The sequence below is a fragment of the Prionailurus bengalensis genome, chromosome F2, assembly GCF_016509475.1.
Source record: "Prionailurus bengalensis isolate Pbe53 chromosome F2, Fcat_Pben_1.1_paternal_pri, whole genome shotgun sequence".
NCBI classification, from domain to species: Eukaryota; Metazoa; Chordata; class Mammalia; order Carnivora; family Felidae; genus Prionailurus; species Prionailurus bengalensis.
Genome location: NC_057353.1, coordinates 41209488 through 41230591, shown reverse-complemented (window position 1 = coordinate 41230591; position 21104 = coordinate 41209488). Strand labels below are relative to the sequence as shown.

At 39.2% G+C, this 21104-nt stretch overlaps 2 protein-coding genes across 5 annotated transcripts in view; both read left to right on the top strand.

The window, feature by feature from the left end:
- VIRMA (vir like m6A methyltransferase associated) overlaps nucleotides 1-7689 on the top strand; it is a 59252-nt gene extending 51563 nt beyond the window's left edge. For all 4 annotated transcript variants that reach the window (XM_043601390.1, XM_043601389.1, XM_043601392.1 and 1 more), the window contains 4 exons: nucleotides 3034-3200; nucleotides 3659-3990; nucleotides 6381-6524; nucleotides 7342-7689. In XM_043601390.1, coding sequence (XP_043457325.1) covers nucleotides 3034-3200; nucleotides 3659-3990; nucleotides 6381-6524; nucleotides 7342-7496 — 798 coding nt within the window. In that variant the 3' untranslated portion in view covers nucleotides 7497-7689. The remainder of the gene's footprint in view (nucleotides 1-3033; nucleotides 3201-3658; nucleotides 3991-6380; nucleotides 6525-7341) is intronic.
- Nucleotides 7690-17382: 9693 nt separating this feature from the next.
- Nucleotides 17383-21104, top strand: part of RAD54B (RAD54 homolog B) — a 97013-nt gene continuing 93291 nt past the window's right edge. The window contains exons 1-2 of the mRNA XM_043601387.1: nucleotides 17383-17492; nucleotides 18338-18488. Coding sequence (XP_043457322.1) covers nucleotides 18354-18488 — 135 coding nt within the window. The 5' untranslated portion in view covers nucleotides 17383-17492; nucleotides 18338-18353. The remainder of the gene's footprint in view (nucleotides 17493-18337; nucleotides 18489-21104) is intronic.

Below are 21104 nucleotides of genomic sequence, written 5' to 3'. Positions count from 1 at the left end.
AATAAAATCTTAAAAACAAACAAAAAAAGGCCCGTTTGAGGACCAGTACTGCATTATTTTCATATCGGCTGCCCACTTAATGGTATCCAGGACATTCAGTATCTTATGCTACTTATTTTGCTTCTTTCTAGTTAGTGATACGTATATTTGAGAATGAGATGCTTTCTTTTTTCTCTTTCTGTTTTTTAGAGAGAGAGTGAGAGCAGGGGAGAGGGCCAGAGGGAGAGAGAGAATCTTAAGCAGGCTCCATTCTCAGTGGGGAGCCCGATGCAGGGCTTGACCCTGGGATCATGACCTGAGCCAAAATCAAGAGTTGGACACTCAACTGACTGAGCCACCAAGGTGCCCTGAGAATGAGATTCTTTGGGGAAAGATTATGTGTTTGCCTAAGTACTCTGAGGCACTTTGTTTTCTTATATTTGTAGGGTATAGAATAGAGAAAAGTATCCCACAGAATTATAATTCATTTCTGTTTTGGGGTTTAAGGAAAGGAATGGTATTGTGGCAATCTACTTTTAATTTTGGGGCAAATGTGAAGAATCTATTTATTAAAATAACATAGGTACAAAAGGGAATTCACATTCTTAAACATAATGCTGAACATGTAAGAGTATAGTTAAACATTTAAAATTAGAAGCATGCTGATTTATGTTTCTCAGAGCCATATTAGGGAGGATGATTTCAGCCACATATTATACTATATATTATTTTTTTCTTGATCAGAAAAATAAATATATTTGGATATTCCCTGGTCCAAAAAGTGTTAGTGTTTATTATATGCAGTAAGACTAAAAGAATTATTTACTTCATGCTTAAGGTGTATTTAATATATTTGAGAGCTCCTTTCCCTTCTTTTAAACTATTGCATAAAATCTGGGGTGCCTGGAAGGCTCAGTTGGTTAAGTGTCTGACTTTGGCTCAGGTCAGGATCTCACCACCCGTTAGTTTGAGCCCTGTGTCAGGCTTTGTGCTGACAGCTCAGAGCCTGGAGCTGCTTTGGATTTTGTGTTTCCCTTTCCTTCTGCCCTCCCCCACTTGCATTCTGTCTCTTTCTCTCAAAAATAAATAAACATTAAAAAATTTAATATCTCATAAAATCCGATTTAAATTGCATTAAAGAATTAATTTCTCATGGTGCCTGGATGGCTCAGTCAATTGGGTGTCCAACTTTGCTTAGGTCATGATCTCAGTTTATATGAGTTCGACCCCTACATCAAGCTTGCTGCTGTCGATGTAGGGCCTCCTTCAGACTCCCTGTCCCCCTCTTCTCTGCCCCTCCCCTGTTCTCTCTCTCTCAAAAGTAAATGAACATTTTTTAAAAAAAGAATTGGGGCGCCTGGGTGGCGCAGTCGGTTAACCATCCGACTTCAGCCAGGTCACGATCTCACGGTCCGTGAGTTCGAGCCCTGCGTCAGGCTCTGGGCTGATGGCTCAGAGCCTGGAGCCTGTTTCTGATTCTGTGTCTCCCTCTCTCTCTGCCCCTCCCCCGTTCATGCTCTGTCTCTCTCTGTCCCAAAAATAAATAAAACGTTGAAAAAAAAAATTTAAAAAAAGAATTAATTCTCTTGGGGTGCCTGGCTGGCTTAGTCAGTAGAGCAAGCATGTGACTCTTGATCTTGGGGTTTTCAGTTAAAGCCCCACATTGGGCATAAAGCTTGCTTAAAAATTACAAAAAGGGGCGCCTGGGTGGCTCATTTGGTTGTGTCTGACTCTTGATTTCGGCTTGGGTCATGTTCCAGGGTTGTAGGATTGAGCCCCATGTTGGGTTCCACCTTGAACAGGGAGCCTGCTTAAGATTTTCTCTCTCCGGCCCCTCTCCCTTGCTAGCACGCTCTCTCAAATTAAAAAAAAATAATAATTTCTTCTTTAGTGTAAATTGTCAATGATTCTTTAGAACTGTTCTGTCCAATAGAACTTTATGCAGTAACAGAAATGTTCAGAAATGTGCTCTGTTTAGTATAGTAGCCATTAGCCTTATGTGACTGTTGAACAATGAAATGTTGCTAGTGTGACTGAAGAACTGAATTTTATTTTTTATTTAATTTTAATTAATTTAAATTTAAATAGGCACAAGAGGTTAAGGGACTACCCACCATATCTAGCATCATAGATCTAAAATATTTGTTAGAAGGATGTTGTTTTCTTTGTAACTTTTATATTGAATCACAACTGTCTTTATTGTAACCTTACATGGTTTAGAAAATTTGGGGTTTTAGGTTTGCTAAATTTAAATAAAACTGAAGTAAACATAATTTTTATTTCTCTGGAAGTAAACTTAGATTGGACCCTCATTAAATGCGTAGAACTTTGAGATCTGTGGCACAGAATCCTTTTATAATAGATATGTTGACTATACAGGGCTTACAAAATATGTTATTTTCAGATTCTTTGGGAAACGTTTTGGAGAGCTACTTTATTAATTTATATAGATAAATTCTGAGTTCCATGTCAGACAGCAGAGGACTCCCAAATTTGACAACCCTTCTTTGAGGAAGAATGCCACTCTCTTCCATCCCTCCAAAATGCAGCTGAATTCCTAAGATTTTTGACTACCAATGATGTTGCTTTTTGAAAGGATAAGGGAAAGGGGTGCCTGACTGGCTTAATCAATGGAGCATACAACTCTTGATCTTGAGATTGTGAATTCAAGCCCCATGTTGGATGTAGAGATTACGTAAAAATAAATTCTTTTAAAAAAAGGTGGGGGGGTGCACCTGGGTGGCTCAGCTGGTTAAGTGTCTCACTCTTGGATTCATCTCGGGTCACGATCTCTGGTTTGTGGGATTAAGCCCTGTGTTGGGCTCCCTGCTCACAGTGCAGAGCCTGGTTGGGATTCTTTCTCCTCTCTTTCTCTCGCTCTCTCAAAATTAATTAATTAAAAAAAAAAAAAAAAGGATGAGAGAAAGAGGCCGACCTATAATTTATTTATTATGAGTCATAGCTAGTTTATAGGAAATAAGAATTTTAATAAATGTTACATTAATAATTATATTTAAGATTATTGTTCATTTTGTTTAATTTTTATGATTGCAGGTAAAGGTTGACCTAATTGAGCTCTCTGAAAAATGCTGTAGTGACTTTGACTTGCACTCAGAATTAGAGCGCTCATTTTTGTCAGAACCATCATCTCCAGGGAGAACTAAGACTACTAAAGGATTCAAACTTGGGAAGCACAAGCATGAGACCTTTATAACTTCAAGGTAAAACTTTTTCTACTGAAGATCTTGATTGTGGTCATGGAAGCTTATTTCTTGCAATGTATTTTAAGATAGACACTAACTATAAGAGAAAAAAGGAAGTTGACATAATACTTGAGTCATGAATATTGTTTGGAATTTTTTTTAAGATAATACTTTGGCCAGGATATCCCTGGTACTTTTGTTATGTTCTTCTACTTTATGAGAGTTTGGAAGGTTTGAACAAGAGGTGAACTGGATTATTTTAAATAATTGTTAGTCATATTATAAAATGTGAGTACCATTCTTAGCTAGTTTTGTTGTCCATCCCTGGAGAGGAATAGAGATGTTTGCAGTGTTAACACAATTGAAATAAGAACTAATTGAAATGTAGTTTTCAATATTACAAAGACTGACTTAAATATTCATTGGAAATAGAAAAAAAAAGAATAAGTTTTCATGGAATGTTTTTATTTTAATAGCGGGAAGTCTGAATACATCGAACCTGCCAAACGAGCTCATGTTGTGCCACCACCAAGAGGAAGGGGCAGGGGAGGATTTGGACAGGGTATACGACCCCATGATATTTTTCGTCAGAGAAAACAGAACACAAGCAGACCACCATCTATGCACGTGGATGACTTTGTTGCGGCTGAAAGTAAAGAAGTGGTCCCTCAAGATGGAATACCCCCACCAAAACGACCACTCAAAGTATCACAGAAGATTTCTTCTCGTGGTGGATTTTCAGGCAATCGAGGAGGACGGGGTGCTTTTCACAGTCAGAATAGGTTTTTCACACCACCTGCTTCAAAAGGTAATTATTTATGTATATTTTCTAGTGGGTTAGAATATTGGAATATTAGCATATTTAATAGAAGTGATTTAGATGTGGGGCACCTGGGTGACTGAGTCAGTTGAGCGTCCGACTTCGGCTCAGGTCATGATCTTGCAGTTTGTGAATTCAAGCCCCGCGTAGGGCTCTGTGATGACAGCTCAGAGCCTGGAGCCTGCTTCAGATTCTGTGTCTCCCCCCCTCTCTCTGCCCCTTCCCCGCTCATGCTCTGTCTCTCTGTGTCTCTCAAAAATGAATTAACGTTAAAAAAAAAAATTTTTTTTTAAAAGAAGTGATTTAGATATAAGTGATTCAGATGAAGTACTTTTCAGTTACTACAATTAAGCGACTTCTCAGACCACTGGTAACTATTTGCTGAGTACTTTATTGGATAGAAAAAAGAAATCTTTTTTTTTTTTTAATTTTTTAAAAAATTTTAACAATTTAAAAAATTTTTTTAAATGTTTGTTTAATTTGGGGGCGCCTGGGTGGCGCAGTCGGTTAAGCGTCCGACTTCAGCCAGGTCACGATCTCGCGGTCCGTGAGTTCGAGCCCCGCGTCAGGCTCTGGGCTGATGGCTCAGAGCCTGGAGCCTGCTTCCGATTCTGTGTCTCCCTCTCTCTCTGCCCCTCCCCCGTTCATGCTCTGTCTCTCTCTGTCCCAAAAATAAATAAATGTTGAAAAAAAAAAAATTAAAAAAAAAAAAATGTTTGTTTAATTTGAGAGAGAGAGAGAGCAGAGTACAAGTAGGGGAGGGGCAGAGAGAAAGGGAGACACAGAATCTGAAGCAGGCTCCAGGCTCTGAGCTGTCAGCACAGAGCCCAATGCAGGGCTTGAATTCACGAGCCACGACATCATGACCTGAGCTGAAGTTGGACGTTTAACCAACTGAGCCACCCAGGCACCCCAGAAAAAATCTTTTTTAAGTTAATATTTAATTAATTGCATGTTTAGTGATAAGTTTAAAAGAAGTCAGTTGGCTAATTATTTTCCTTTTTGTATTGAAAATTGTGTTTATCCTTTCTGAATAGTACATATACAATCTCACAGTTCTACTTGGCAACAATTTCCTTAGGATTCTTCTAAGTAGTTAAGCATTGATTCTCTTATCTACTTGCTTCTTGATGTTATATTTAATTTGTTGTGGGTTTTTTTTTTTTTAAGATTTAATTATTTATTTATTTTTAAATTTTATTTTAGAGAGACAGAGAGAGAATGCGTGAGCAGGGGATAGGGGCGGAGGGGGAGAGAGAAAAATCTTAAACAGATTCCACACTTAGTGGAGGGCCTGACACGGGGCTTGATCCCACAAACTTCAGATCATGACCTGAGCTGAAATCAAGAGTTGGATGCTCAACCGACTGAGCCACCCTGGCGCCCCTTAAGATTTTATTTTTAAATCTCTACACCCAACATAGGGTTCGAATCCACAACCCCAAGGTCAAGAGATATATGTTCTATCGACTGAGCCAGCCAGACACCCCTATTTAATCTGTTTTAAATTATTTCAAGATTTTGCCTGTGAATGAATTCCATTTGAAATGTTGTACACCTGTCATACCTGTTTCAGAATGCTACCCTCCTTATGGGCTCTAGGGAGACCACTGCACAGCAGAGCTTTAAGTTACAAATCTTGTTTCTTTTTTAAGTTACTGTTGTGGAAAAAAATTTTTTAAAGATTTTATTTTTATGTAATCCCTACACCCAGTGTGGGACTCAGACTCACAACCCCGAGATCAAGAGTTGCATACTCCACCTACTGAGCCAGCCAGGCGCCCCTACTATTGTGGAATGTAACAGAAAAACCACAAAACTTGTTTTATTGATTGTCACAGGTGGCTACTTTAACTTACTGCATGATATTTTTTGCTTCTGTGATTTATTAAACATTATTCCTTGTTTAAAAAAAAGTTTCAAGATTTTAGAAATTAGGTATACTTGTAGAAATTATACTTCGCTAGTGGATTGTTGACATGTTTTCATGCTGCTGAGTTAAAGAGGTTGTTAGTGAAAGTGAATAGCAGTTTATATTAATAGCAAATACATAGCTGTGTTGGGACTATTATGTAAAACACTCTCATATCAACCCTTTGAGGTAGATTCTGTTAGTACACCCACTTTACAGAAGAGAAAACTATCAGCTGACCAGGATATATAAATGTAAGTGACAGAACCAGTAATTGAATGCTGGCGGTCTGGCTGTAGAGCCTCAGCTTCTAACCACATACGATGCCTGCACACTGTAGTATATAAGCCAGAATTTCACCGTTTCTCTTTCATTACTTTGAAGAATAAGAAAAGCCTGTTGAGTGTTTTTTAATTCAGTTGAAGTTGTGAAAATAGTAGGTTTTGATTGTGTTTTCTCTTTTTAGGAAACTACAGTCGTCGGGAGGGAACAAGAGGCTCCAGTTGGAGTGCTCAGAATACTCCTCGAGGAACTTACAATGAAAGTCGTGGAGGCCAGAGCAATTTTAACAGAGGACCTCTTCCACCGTTGCGACCACTTAGTTCTACAGGTATACATCCTTCCGAGTTGATATCGCTGAGGCAGGGAATTGGGTGGGGGGGGGGGGGTGAATCCTCCTTTTTAAGTTGTCCGATGTCATATACTCTCATTCTGAGAGAGGATATTTTAGAACATAGACTTATAATTCTAAAGTCAATTTAATTTTATATCTGCAAATGAATGCCCAATGTTCATATTCTGTGGGAATAATAAAAATTCTGGATTCTGAATACACGTATAATCTGAGCAGTTTCACAGTGATGTGCTGATAATGAAAGCCAATCCTTTTTTTTTTTTTTTAATTTTTTTTTTTCAACGTTTATTTATTTTTGGGACAGAGAGAGACAGAGCATGAACGGGGGAGGGTCAGAGAGAGAGGGAGAGACAGAATCGGAAACATGAAAGCTAATCCTTAAGATGCTTTTTTGACTAAAGTATTTTAGTAATAGAGATATCTTCATACAGTGTATTCTATTTTTGTTTATAATATTGGTGTTGTGTGAGTAGGCACATAACCTGTTTTTCCTCAAACATTACTATATCAAGTCCAGAATTCTTCTGGTCAGAAGTAGCTTTTGGTTTCATATTCACTTACTTTTTTATAACAGCTTTATTTGCGATATAATTCTCACATATCATACAATTTACCTATTTAAGGTAGACAGTTCAGCAGTCTTCATCACATTTACAGAAAGAACCTGCACATGGATTTTAAAGGGGCAAAGAGTAATTCCTCTCTTAGTTTGAGCTCAGTTTTATAGGTTACTATTTCTATAGTGGGAATGTAAAGGGTGTTATGACTAAAAACTATATTCTTTTTTTTATAGGCTACCGCCCAAGTCCTCGTGACCGTGCTTCCAGAGGTCGTGGGGGACTTGGACCTTCCTGGGCAAGTGCAAATAGCGGCAGTGGAGGCTCAAGAGGAAAGTTTGTCAGTGGAGGCAGTGGTAGAGGTCGTCATGTACGATCCTTTACACGATAAAAATTCTTTTGGGAACATCCTGAGTGTATACGAACATTTCATGAGGACAATAAAAGTAAAATAAGACATTAAAGGACCAACTTAGACTTAGCAGTTATCTGGAGACATCTGAGAGAATATTTTTATCTGAAGAAAGCAGATTTTGTTTGATACCTAACACAAGATTTCAATAAAAATCCAAACTTTGTATGTACGTTTGTATATATTTTTTCCCTTTCATATATAACTATTTACAAAATTTTTTAGGTAGAAAATGAACAATGAAGTGACTTTGGTTTTAGTGTATTTTTGCCTATGCCACAGATGTCCTCAATACTTTCTCAGCTCATGGTGCCCTTTAGTGTTGCAGTAACTTTTTCATAGCACAGCTAAGCCAAAAGAAGTACCTAATACTTCTGTTTATTAACAGTTGGGTCCAAACAGCTTCATAAGAATTTATATCATAACCATGAGTAACTGTGAACACTGCCACCTTCTTACTTTGGAACCAGCTTGGACACCATCAGTATCATTTCCTGTTCCACAATGCTTTTTGCATAGTACTTTTTATCAGAACTGCTGAAAACCTGGTTTTGCAAAGATACACTGTCATGGGAAAATTTAGTGCTAATTAAAGTACCTTGAAGTAGTAGTTTGTGTTGTGTCCAACAGATGTGTTACTCCCCCAAATTTAAAATACCCTGTGACATCTGTGTTAATTTACTAGGATGCCCTGGTGCTGGGAATCTTTTGGCTGTACCAAAAGAAACCTGACACTCTCCTTCATATTAGAAAGAAATATGTATGTACTTTGTGTTTCAACTTTATACCTACTTATGCTATTTTATTATGCAATTTTTTAAAGCCTAAATGAGACATAGCCTAATAATGGTCTTTTGAGAGTCAGAAACATCTAATAAAGTCTGGACTTTACATACAGAAATAAAGTTGATAACTTTGAGAAAATAGCCATATTTTTCCCAAGGGTATCTTGACTCAGCCTATATAACTGGCATAAAATATAGAGTTCTTAAACAACAGGAGTGTATGAGTCTCATGCCATCCCTAAATCACTGTTTTGCCAAACTATTTGTGGGAATATAAAGTATGTTTGTTTGGAAAATACTTTAAAGAATTCTGAGCTCTAAAGACTCTGATTTAAGGAAAAGGCAATGGAAATCTTTTCATAACTATAGTAGCCTCAAAAAATCCAAGGTAACTTAAATCTCTTTCATTCCTGAAATCTAATGAGTTCATTCTCTCTAAAGATGCATTTTTCACATTAGCTAGAATTCAAAGTTTGTCCCTAATGTCTGACATAAGTACACAGAAAAATAGTTGTTTTTTAAGTAACTGCATTTCTTAAATAATAACATATGGCTATATACAAATACGTAATTACTTGACTAGTTTTTTAGCTTTAAGTTGAATATAATCTCTGAGAAATAATCAGAGTTGTTTCTGCTGTTTGCCTTAGATGATTCAGGCCAATATTTCAGACCAGCCAAGATAATAAATTAACATAAATGCAAATTAATACCAGACAAATTTAAAACGTCTTGAGTAATTAAGAGTCTTAGATAAACATGTTGACTATCCCTTTCATGCATGCATCACTCAGTTTTTATAGCAATCCAGCAAAGGAGATATACCATAATTTTATAGATAGAGAAAGCTGAAGAGGAGCTTGGCTCAAAAGTGAAAGAAACAGGATTTAGAACCAGGTTGGCTAGCTTGTAATTCTATACCTCTTTTTTTCCGTCTTGGAGAAGTATGAAGCTACGTTTTAGGTTGAATGATAATAAAGATAAAAATTAATTTATCATAGGGAAGTGTTAATTCCAAAGGCTTAACACTCTGTTTTAGTCATTTCTAAAGTGAGCTAGATAGATAACTGGGGGATGTTTGCTGTCATATATATTTAGATCTCTATGGAAGGTCACATACCTTCAAAAATAAATCAATTTTATATTATATGTACTTTGGTAAAATGGGTATATGCGTTATTTGCAAAACTACTTTGTTTTACATAAGACATTTCAGGAAAAGTTTTGAATGGTATTTAGAAATTAATGAAAATGGAGAATACCTTTAAGAATAAAACTTATATTCTATTTAACATATAATACAAGGAGTTACTGAGTTAAATCTTTAATTGAATGATTTGTATTTTTTCATAAGTATAAGGAAAAAGAGGGGCGCCTGGCTGGCTCAGTAGGTGAAGCATACGACTTCAGCTCAGGTCGTGATCTCAGGGTTCGTGAGTTCAAGCTCTGCATTGGGCTCTGTGCTGACAGTTCAGCCTGGAGGCTGCTTTGGATTCTGTGTCTCCCTCTCTCTGTCCCTCCCCCACTCACACTCTGTCTCTCAAAAATAAACAAAAAAATTTGTGAAAACTCAAATAAGTTTTTAAAGTAACTTTTTAAAATAGCTAAATAAAAAGACATTAGAGTTGTATGTTAGATCATATATAACATCTCTGGAATTATTTTTGTATAAAGACTAGTTCAGATGAAAAACGTGATTTTTATTTTTAAATTCATAGGCCAGATAGATTAATAATTAATGAGCAAGATTTTATAAGGGTCCTATAAATTCGTAAGCTAGAGAAAAGGTTGCAAACTCAACTACTAGCAATGGCCTGGAAAGTAACAAATGTGGGAAGAGAATCAGTTGAAGAACAGACAGTGAAAACTGGAGAAGAGTTGTTAGTTGGTATTTTGGCTTCAGTTCCAGAGTGAAAATAGGGAAAGTTGAAGCAGGTGGCTCTGGAGAGTGCCTGCAGTGTTAAAGGAGACTAGGCTTCAGCTTCAGCTGATCAGTAACTTGGAAGACTGATAGGTCCAATGCTGATGCATCTTCTGACTTTTTTTATTTTTTATTAAATTTTTTTTAATGTTTATTTTTGAGAGAGTGAGACACAGTGTGAGTGGGGGAGGGGCAGAGAGAGAGGGAGACACAGAATCTGAAGCAGCCTCCAGGCTCCAAGCTGTCAGCACAGAATGGTGAGGTCAGGACCCGAACTGAGGTCAGACACTTAACTGACTGAGCCACCCGGGTGGCCCATTTTCTGATTTTATTAAAAAAAATTTTTTTTATTACTCAGGGGCTTCACTTCCGATTCTTTCAAAGAAGCCAAGGGGCGCCTGGGTGGCTCAAGCAGATAAGTGGTGAACTTGTTTTAGCCTCAGGTCATGATCTCATGGTTTGTGGGACCAAGCCCCTTGTCGGGCTCTGCACTGGCAGTACGGATCCTGCTTGGGATTCTCTCTCCGTCTCCCCCTTCCTCCCGCTTTTTGCTCTCTCAAAATACATAAATAAACTTAAAACAGAGAAGTCAAAAATTTGGACCATTGTGTGAACAATTGTTTTTCTTTGTGTGTATGTAAACAATTCCCAAATGCAGCAGTTAATAACTATATGAGCCCAAAAAAACACAAGTGCAGGGCAAAATGTGGCCAGAGGATTCCATCCTGAAGAGTTTGATAACATCTGTTTTAGAAATTGGAACTGGATTACTGCAAAAACTTACCTCATTTGAGACGGTAAAATTTACCAAGTAAATTTGTGGTAGGACATGATGCTATGGAGCTCTTTGGAGCCAAAAAGCTTGGATTTGAGAACAGCTTTATCATCTATTAGCTGTGCAACTTTAATAAACTTTAATCTCTTATCCTAAATCTATCTCCTTTTACCTACCTCACTATGTCTTGAAGATTAAAGAAAGTATGTATTTGACTTTTTTCTTTTTTGATGTGTAGAGCAATTTTATTTACTAAATTGTTATTTAACTAAATTATTTCTGAAGTCCTAGGAATTAGTGCCTGCTTGAGAAATAATGTGGAAATTATGGGAATAGAGTTACAGCTCTATTTGTAGATCTACTGAAGCATTTTGATGGGACTTTAGGGAGGTTTTTAGTTTGGGGATACTTTTATAATAATTCTGTAGTATACATTCTAAGTGAAGATAGTCCAGTTTCTAATAAGTTCCAGGATGCTCAGGAGCATGTGGTAATATTTTTTAAATATAAGGAGGTGGTAGATGATACGAAAATGCAGGGAACAGTGAGTAGTCTACTTTGGCCAGTATTGGATGCTGGGATCAAGGGTAGAAGAAGTGGAGGGAATGTTACTTGGAGACTAGGGCTAAATTGCAAAAGGTCTCTTACTTGCTGTGCTCAGCAACAAAATAAGAATTTTTGTTAATATGAATGACATTTTTAAACTTGGCACACCTTTATAAGCATCTACTATTGGTGAGTGACTGAAAGATGTTTTCCATAAGTTAATCATAACCAGATTTATGCTTTAGAAAGATATCGGGGCACCTGGGTGGCTCAGTCAGTTAAGCATCCAACTTCGGCTCAGGTAATGGTCTTGCGGTTTGTGAGTTCGAGCCCTACGTCGGGCTGTGTGCTGACAGTTTGGAGCCTGGAGCTTGCTTTGAATTCTGTGTCTCCCTCTTTCCGCCCCTTCCCCGCTTGTGCTCTGTCTGTCTGCCTCTCTCTCAAAAATAAATAAAAACATTTAAGAAACTAGAAAGACAGCTCTAGTGCAGTAAGAATGGATTAGAGAGGGAAGAGCCCAAGCAGAAACAGCAATTAAGCAATTACAGCAAAGATCTAAATCAGTGATTTCTAGAGTGGTCCTGAGACCAGCAACTTGGCATCACCTGGGAATTTGTTAGGAATGCACATTCCCAGGCACAATCCCAGATCTAAGAAATTGGAACTGGGGCCCAGCAATGTGTGCTTTAACAAGCCCTGCACACAATTCTGCTAAAATTTGATGCACCCTAACACTTTGAGAACCAGTGATATGTTCTCAGTGGTTTTAAAATTTAGGAATCATCTGGGGAGGTCATTAAATACGCAGGTTCCAGGAGGCTCCTGGGTTGGCTCATCGGGTTAACCATCCGGCTCTTCGTTTTGGCTCAGGTCATGCTCTCACAGTTTGTGAGTTCAAGCCCCACATTGGGCTTCTTGCTGACAGTGCAGAGCCTGCTTGAGATTCTCTCTCTCCTCCTCTCTGCTCCTCCCATCTTGTGCACAGGTGTGCATGCATGCTCGCTCTCTCTCAAAATAAATAAAAAACTTAAAAATAGAGGTTCCAGGGACCTACTAATCTGTTTTTAAAAAGCTTTTTGGGAGATTCTGATAATCAGCCAGGTTTGGATCCAGTGACCCAAATGAAAAGTAATGTCCTCAGCTAAGACAATGGTAATGGAAATGGAGGGATCAAATACAAAAGATGTTTCCCAGATACTGTAATGCCTCTAGAATTATATTAGGCCACGATGGCATAAAATAGTACAAAGCAGTTACTGCTCTGAAATACCTTTCTAGTGGGAGAAGGGAGGGACAGCTGTTTGGGAGCAGAAGGAGGAAAAAGCATTTCAGAAAAGAGGCTCCTGAAGAGACCTGGGTTTTAGGGGTGGTAAGTAGTACCAGATGCTACACAAGTCCTCAAAAGGTGAAGGTGAAAAGACTACTAGATTGGGCAGTTTGAAAGATTTTATAATTTCTGTGATGGTAGTTTTTTTGGAGTGTGAATTTGGAGAAAGGTAAGCAGAATCCACAATGCTGTTTGTTGAATTATAGAGAAGTGAGAAACTATGGGCAATGAATATTTTTTCAGTCTGGTGGGGAACAGAGGAGAGATTGCTAAAAGCTATGTGTACCAAAGCCACTCCTTCCCTAACATGTTATGTATAAAGTTTGCCTTTATGTTTGTGGTGCTAGACCGCATCTGCAGAATCTAGTTTTGTTTTCTGTGCTTCCATACTTGACTACAGACTGCTTTGGAAATTGCATTTCTTCCTTCCTTCCTTCCTTCCTTCCTTCCTTCCTTCCTTCCTTCCTTCCTTTTTCTTTCTTTCTTTCTTTCTTTCTTTCTTTCTTTCTTTCTTTCTTTCTTTCTTTCTTTCTTTCTTTCTTTTTACTTATTTATTTTGAGAGAGAGACAGAGTGTGCGAGTGGGGAAGGGGCAGAGAAAGAATTCCTGGCTGGCCCTGCACTGTCAGCATGGGGCCTGATGTGGGGCTCAAACCCACAAACCAAAAGTTTATGAGCTGAGCCAAAACTAAGAGTCGGTCACTTAACTGACTCAGCCACCCATGCACCCTGGAAACTGCATTTTTTGATTGTTGTATTCTAAGTTCTTCTGTTGATGTCTTTCATATCTAAGATGTTCTTAATTATGCTGCATTGTTTCATGCTGCATAAATATCTTGGAGGTATACTTTTTTAATGACCCTATTCTGGTTAGTATATCATTATATATTCTTGGGTTTTGTTTGTTTGTTTGTTTTTGTTTTTTTTTTTTCCAACGTTTATTTATTTTTGGGACAGAGAGAGACAGAGCATGAACGGAGGAGGGGCAGAGAGAGAGGGAGACACAGAATCGGAAACAGGCTCCAGGCTCTGAACCATCAGCCCAGAGCATGACGCGGGGCTCGAACTCACGGACCGCGAGATCGTGACCTGGCTGAAGTCGGACGCTCAACCGACTGCGCCACCCAAGTGCCCCTATTCTTGGGTTTTAAATGGAACACAGTTTTGAGGTATTAATTTGGAAAAAATTATGCTGAGTTGCTTGGCTTTCATTTTATTATTTTACTTTTTAAAGTTTATTTATTTTGAGAGAGAGAGAGTGGGGGAGGAGCAGAGAGAGAGAGGGAGAGAGAGAATCCCATGTGGGCTCTGCACTGGCAGTGTGGACTCACAAACCATGAGATCATGACCTGAGCTGAAATCAAGGGTCAGATATTTGACTGACTGAACCCCCCAGCTGCCCCAGAAACTTTTACTTCTGATAGGTCTAATGTTAACTGAACCTGGGAACACAGTACAATGTCCTTACAGAAAGTAGTGGTGATAAAATTTTAGTACTTACTCAATGATTAAAGAAGGGAAGGAAATGAACTAAAGTTTATCAAAACATTTGTTTACAAAGATATCTGCATTCACAAAATTGCCTAGATGAAGAATTTTTTTAAGTTTATTTATTTTTAATGTTTATTTATTTTTGAGAGAGAGAGAGAGCAAGGGAGGGAAGAGCAGAGAGAGAGGGAGACACAGAATGTGAAGTAGGCTCCAGGCTCTGGGCTGCCAGCACAGAGCCCAACATGGGGCTTGAACTCACCAACCATGAGACCATGACCTGAGCTGAAGTTGGATGCTTAACTGACTGAGCCACCCAGGCACCCCTAAATTTATTTTTGAGAGAGAGAGAGTGAGAGAGCACATGAGCAAAAGAGGGCAGAGAGAGAGAATCCTATGTAGGCTCCAAACTGTCAGCACAGAGCCTGACGCGGGGCTCAAACTCACGAACCCGTGAGATCATGACCTGAACTGAAACCCAGAGTCAGATGCTTAAACCTACTGAGCCACCCAGGCACCCTTCAGTGTCGTAACTTTAAATAGCATCTCTACATATTGGTTCCTCTAAATTTCCAACCCAGACCTGTCCTGTGACACCCAGATTTGCATCTCGACATCTCCACCAGTTTTCTAGCAATCACTTTAAATTTGACATACTCAGACTGAGCTCTGAATATTCCCCTGCTGTGATCATTACTCCTTTGCTGTCTTCTTTTTTAAATTTTCAATAAACAGCAACTCCATACTTCCAATTTCTCACACCAAAACGCTTAGAGTCATTCTTCCCTACTGTGTTTCTCTCATACTTTGCTTCCGATCTTGACTTCTAGACTCTAATTGTTCCACCTCTGCTGCCAAACCACCATTGTCTCTTTTCTGAGTTATGGTAATAGCTTCCTAATTCAGCTCAAAACCCGTCAATGGCCTCCCATTTCAGAATAAAAGCTGGAATTCTTACAATAGTCCACAGGTTTCTACCCCTGTTTTCACCCCTCTTTGGTGTTTCTTTGGCCTCATCTACTACTCTCTGAGCTCACTTTGCTCCAGCAACCACCTTCTGACTGTTCCTACCAGCCCTGAATACATTATTGCTTCAGGACCTTTGTTCAAAGAGGCCTTCCCTGGCTACCCTATCTAGAGTTTCAATACCCCCCATCTCTGCTTTACTCTTCTTATGCCTTTTCACTATCTAGCACTCACTTATCTTCTTTATAATTAGGTGCAAGTAGTAGACTTTGTCATTAAAGTGCAGAAAATTAAAATCATTTATGTAATAAGTTATGTTAGTATTGAGAAGTAGTTGTAATCGTTCTGACAAAAACGACAGGTATCTTTCTACACTTTTTTTTCTAGCCCACCATTATCTAATACCATAAAACAATTAAGTGAAGTAAACTAAATATTTCATGATGATAATTTTTATTAGAAAGAATAAAAAGTGAGATTGATTTCTCTTCCATAGACAATTCCTATAAAATATAAATAAGCCTTTTGAAATTTTGAAATTTACTGTTTCAAAGAAAAGTTATTTTATCTGCTGTATTCTAACTAGGACTATCTTTCTTTTGGTTTATGCTCATCAGTTATAATTTTGCTGTTTGTCCTTATCTTTATTGTAGAAAATTAATCCTAACTTTTGCTGTTATGCAATTCATAACATCTTTATTTAAAACACACATTTTGCTAAAATAAAGTCCAAAGAATTGTAACAATTTAGTATATAAAAAATGATACAGGGGCACTTGGTTAGCTCAGTTGGTAGAGCATGTGACTCTTGATCTCAGAGTCTGAATTCAAGTCCTACATTGGGCTTATAGTTCACTTAAAAATAAAATAAAATACAGGGTGCATGAGTGGCTCTGTCGTTTAAGTGTCTGACTTTGGCTCAGGTCATGATTTCATTGTTTGTGAGTTTGAGCCCCACATTGGGCTTGTGCTGAGAGAGAGAGAGGCCTGCTTGGGATTCTCTCTCTCTCTCTTTCACTCTCACTCTCTCTCTCTCTGCCCCTCCCCACACACTCTGTCTCTCAAAATAAACTTTTATTAAAAATTTTTTTTTCAATGTTTATTTTTGAGAGAGAGAGAGAGAGCGAGAGCGAGAGAGAGAGAGAGAAAGAGAGAGAGTGTGTGAGCAGGGGGAGGGGCAGAGAGAGAGGAAGACACAGAATCTGAAGCAGGCTCCAGGCTCTGAGCTGTTAGCACAGAGCCCAAAGTGGGGCTTGAACTCATAAACCAGGAGATCATGACCTGAGCTGATGTCAGGTTAATGAACTGAGCTACCCAGGCACCCCTCTCAAAATAAAAGTTTAAAATAAAATACAAAATTTCAAAAAAGAATACTAGTCTACCACAGTTAGGTAAAATTTAATATTCTCTAATTCTTTACCTATATTTTAGAGTTAAGTGTTTTCCAAAATCAGGCTAAATGATAAAAATTATTCTATTCACACATTTCTAAGTTTTTTGTTCAAACTGGAGTATTTTTGTAGATACTACAGACAGTGACATGGTTTGGAGATACTTCTACATTAAAAGGCCTATGACCTATACATGGCTTGTCACTATATTAAAAGGTGTCAGACCACTTTTAAAAGGTTAGTTTACCTATTTGGGTTAGGTACTTTAAGGGCCTATATTATTTTAACCACGTTGCTGAAGTCACTTTATTCCTAACATGCTGCATAATTTAGGAGCTTTATGGTAAAATCAGCATATTTGCATATTATTTTTCTAAGCAGACCATCTAACTGTATGAACATATCCATGTAGGTGGTCTCAGATTTAAGATGGGTCGTCTGTTGAAAATGAGGTCTGTAGCCTCAGCACCTACAGCATGTCTGATTATAGGACATAAGTAACAAAAAAACAAATAAATATTTTTCCAACCAAATATTTTTGAATTGAACCAAACTACAAATAAAGGGAAACGCATAGAGACATGCGCAGTTAAGGTCGTCCAATCAGAGTCGGGCTGAACAAGGCGCAGCTGCAGGAAGGTGGTACGCACGCGCGGCTAGCTCGTTCGCGATAGGCTGCGCTGAGGCGGGAGCCTTAAGCTCCTGGGGTGGCGAGGTGTTTTCTGTTTACCCGAGTTTTTCTTCCCTGGATGTGCGGCTTCTGTTGGGTCGTCGCCGGTGCGTCCTTGGAGGGGAAGGCTTGTGAGACTGCGGTGGTGTGTGCGCTTGTGTGGGACAAAACAGGAGAGGCGCTGGAGCAGGCCTCCGGGGAGGAGGGAAGGAAGGCGGTGGAGCGGCCGCGGCCGTCTCCTGCGGGCGGGGAGGGGGGGGTGGAGAGCGGTCTGAAGTGTAAGGGACGCCCTCGCTCTTGGCTCCGGGGTGGCTGGTGCCAAGGCCGGCGGTAGGGGTGCGTTTGTGATGCGGGGGGGGGGGGGGGGGGGGGTAGTGTCCCAGGGAGAGTCGACTCTGGGCAGTGGTCCCCCAGCGGTCCACCTGCTTTGCTTCTGTGGGTCTTGGGTTTCTTTCCCCCAGGGCTAGTCTACATTATGTTGCACGGTATAAACCGATTAATTAATAGACGATGTCTGTAGGCACGTTTAGCGGGGCCACAAAGGAGAGGAACGACTTAAGTCACGAAGTGTAGCTGCTGCCTATGGTAGTTGGAAAGCCAAAAGCAGAAACAGCGGGTCTGTTGCTGGTTCTTGGCTGTTTTATTAACGTTGTTGTATCCTAGAGGTTTAATGGTTGCATTCTTCAAAGACTACATCATCGTTATCTAATCCATAGTATTATCAAAATCCACATGCTCAAGTTCACACCGTTCAATTTAAATCTTATATTCTTTTCAGTAGCTCTTTGTGATGAAAATAAAATGTTACTAGCTGTTAAACTTGTTTTCTAAGGCTTTTTACAGGTTTATTCTCTTATATTTTTAAAGATAGGGTTGTAGGGATGAACTGTTTTTATGTTTGGGGTTAAATCTGTCAGATTCGTAGGTGATTTCTGTTTTGGGTGTTTTTTAGGTTGGTACTACTGAATATGAGACGATCTGCAGCACCGAGTCAGTTGCAGGGGAATTCCTTCAAAAAAGTAAAATTTATACCACCAGGAAGGAGTAATCCAAGTCCAGATGAAGAGATTACAAAGATGAGTCCAGATGTAAAATTACTTCAGGTAAAAATTAAATAAATAAATAAATAAAAGAAGCATAATATAGAGAAGCATGTTTTTTTTTTTTTAACATGTTATTTAAGGAGTTAACGACCCTTATCACCTGAAGGAGTTTTTAGTGTCTCTGACAAAGTCTTCCCAAAACCTTAAAATAATGGTTAAAATCATTTTTTTAAAGGAATGATACACAGTTGGATCTCTAGAGTAAACTGTTAAGAGTAAAAAATAACCTCTGTGAAGGAATTGTAAAAATATTGTAACCAGTGTTCTTTTTAGAATTACCATATAAGTGAAAACCTTAGGTAAGGTGATTTGAGGAGACAATGTAAGTAATGATTACAGTCACTATTTTGTATGTTTCCTTTTTTCTTTTCCTTTTATTTTTTTAAGGTTTATTTATTTATTTTGAGAGGGAGAGGGCGCAAGCACGCAAGTGAGCATGGGGGAGGGGCAGACAGAGGAGGGAGAGAGAGAATGCCAAGCAGGTTCCACACCAACACCCTGGAGTCCAATGTAGGGCTCAACCCTGAGAACCTCTAGATCGTGACTGAGCCGAAATCAAGAGTCAGACGCTTAACTGACTGAGCTGCCCAGGCGCCTCTCTTTTTTTTTTTATTGCGATAAAGTATATATAACATAAAATTTGCTATTTTACCTTTTGTGTTTTTTAAAAGATTTATTTTTAGAGTGCGAGGCAGGGAGAGGGGCGGAGTGGGGGGAGGGGGGAGAGAGGGAGAAAGAAAAAGAATATCTCAAGCGGGCTCCATCCTCGGGGAGGAGCAGGAGGCAGGGCTTGATCCCACAACCCTGGAATTTTGAGTTGAGCTGACCAAACCACCCAGTCGTCGTCCCCCCCCCCCCCTTCCCATTTTACCATTGTTTTTATTTATTTATTTATTTATTATTTTTTTTTTTCAACGTTTATTTTATTTTTGGGACAGAGAGAGACAGAGCATGAACGGGGGAGGGGCAGAGAGAGAGGGAGACACAGAATCGGAAACAGGCTCCAGGCTCTGAGCCATCAGCCCAGAGCCTGACGCGGGGCTCGAACTCCCGGACCGCGAGATCGTGACCTGGCTGAAGTCGGACGCCCAACCGACTGCGCCACCCAGGCGCCCCTACCATTGTTTTTAAAAGTTTATTTTGAGAGAGCACAAGTGGGGGAGGGGCAGAGAGAGAGAATCCCAAGCAGGCTCCAAACTGTCAGTGCAGAGCCCAATGAGGGGGGGAGGGGCTCAAACTCAGGAACCATGAGATCATGACCCTAGCCAAAGTTGGCTGCTTAATAGACTGAACCGCCCAGACACCCCCTATGTTACCATTTTTAAGTGTGCCAGATAAATGGCATTAATTATACTCGCCCTGTTTTGCAGCCATCATCACTGTTTTCACTTGAAAACTTTTTCATTACCCCAAACAGAAACTCTGTAACCATTAAACAGTAATTCCTTATTCCCTCCTTCACCTACCCCCTTGTAAGCACTATTTATTGTACTTTCTCTCTTCATAAATTTGACTTCTAGTTTCCTTATAGAAGTGGAATAATACGATATTTACCCTTTATTTCTGTCTTATTTCAGTTAGCATAATGTTTTCAAGGTTCATCTATCTGTGTTGTAGCATGTGTCAAAACTTCATAACTTTATAAGGTTGAACAATATTTAGTTCTATGTATATACCACATTTTATTTATCCATTCATTTATTGATGGATACTTGTGTTGTTTTCACTTTTTGGCTGTTGTGAATAATGCTGCTATGAACATTGGCATACGAGTTTCTATTTGAATCCCTGTGTTCATTTTTCTAGGAGTGGAATTGCTGGGTAATGAGGTAATTCTGTGTTTAATTTTTTGAGAAATTACCAAACTGTTTTCCACAACTGCTGCACCGTTTTACGTTTTCATCAGCACTGTGTGAGGGTTTCCTTTTCTCCACTTCCTCAGCAACACTTGTTATTTTATTTATTTATTTATTTGATTATAACCATCCTAGTAGGTGATGATAGTAGGAGTGGTATCTCATTGTGGTCTTGATTTGCATTTCTCTTATGAAAAGTGGTGCTGAGCATCTTTTCATATGTTAATTGGCTCTTTGTAGATCTGATTTGGAGAAATACCTATTCAAGTTCTTTTCCTGTTTTTTTTTTTTTTTTTAAGTTTTAATTTATTAGAGCCCCCAAGAACAAATGGGGAGGGGCAGAGAGAGATGGGGACAGAGGATCCAAAGTACGCTCTACACTGACAGCAGTGAGCCTGATATGGGGCTTGAACTCACTGTGAGATCATGACCTGAGCTTAAGTTGGCTGCTTAACTGATTGAGCCACCCAGGCACCCCCTTTGCCTGGTTTTTAATAGGTTGTTCTAATTTATTTTGTGTCTTTTTGTGGTTAAAAAGGTCTAATATTGGGGCGCCTGGGTGGCGCAGTTGGTTAAGCGTCCGACTTCAGCCAGGTCACGATCTCGCGGTCCGTGAGTTCGAGCCCCGCGTCGGGCTCTGGGCTGATGGCTCAGAGCCTGGAGCCTGTTTCCGATTCTGTGTCTCCCTCTCTCTCTGCCCCTCCCCCGTTCATGCTCTGTCTCTCTCTGTCCCAAAAATAAATAAACGTTGAAAAAAAAA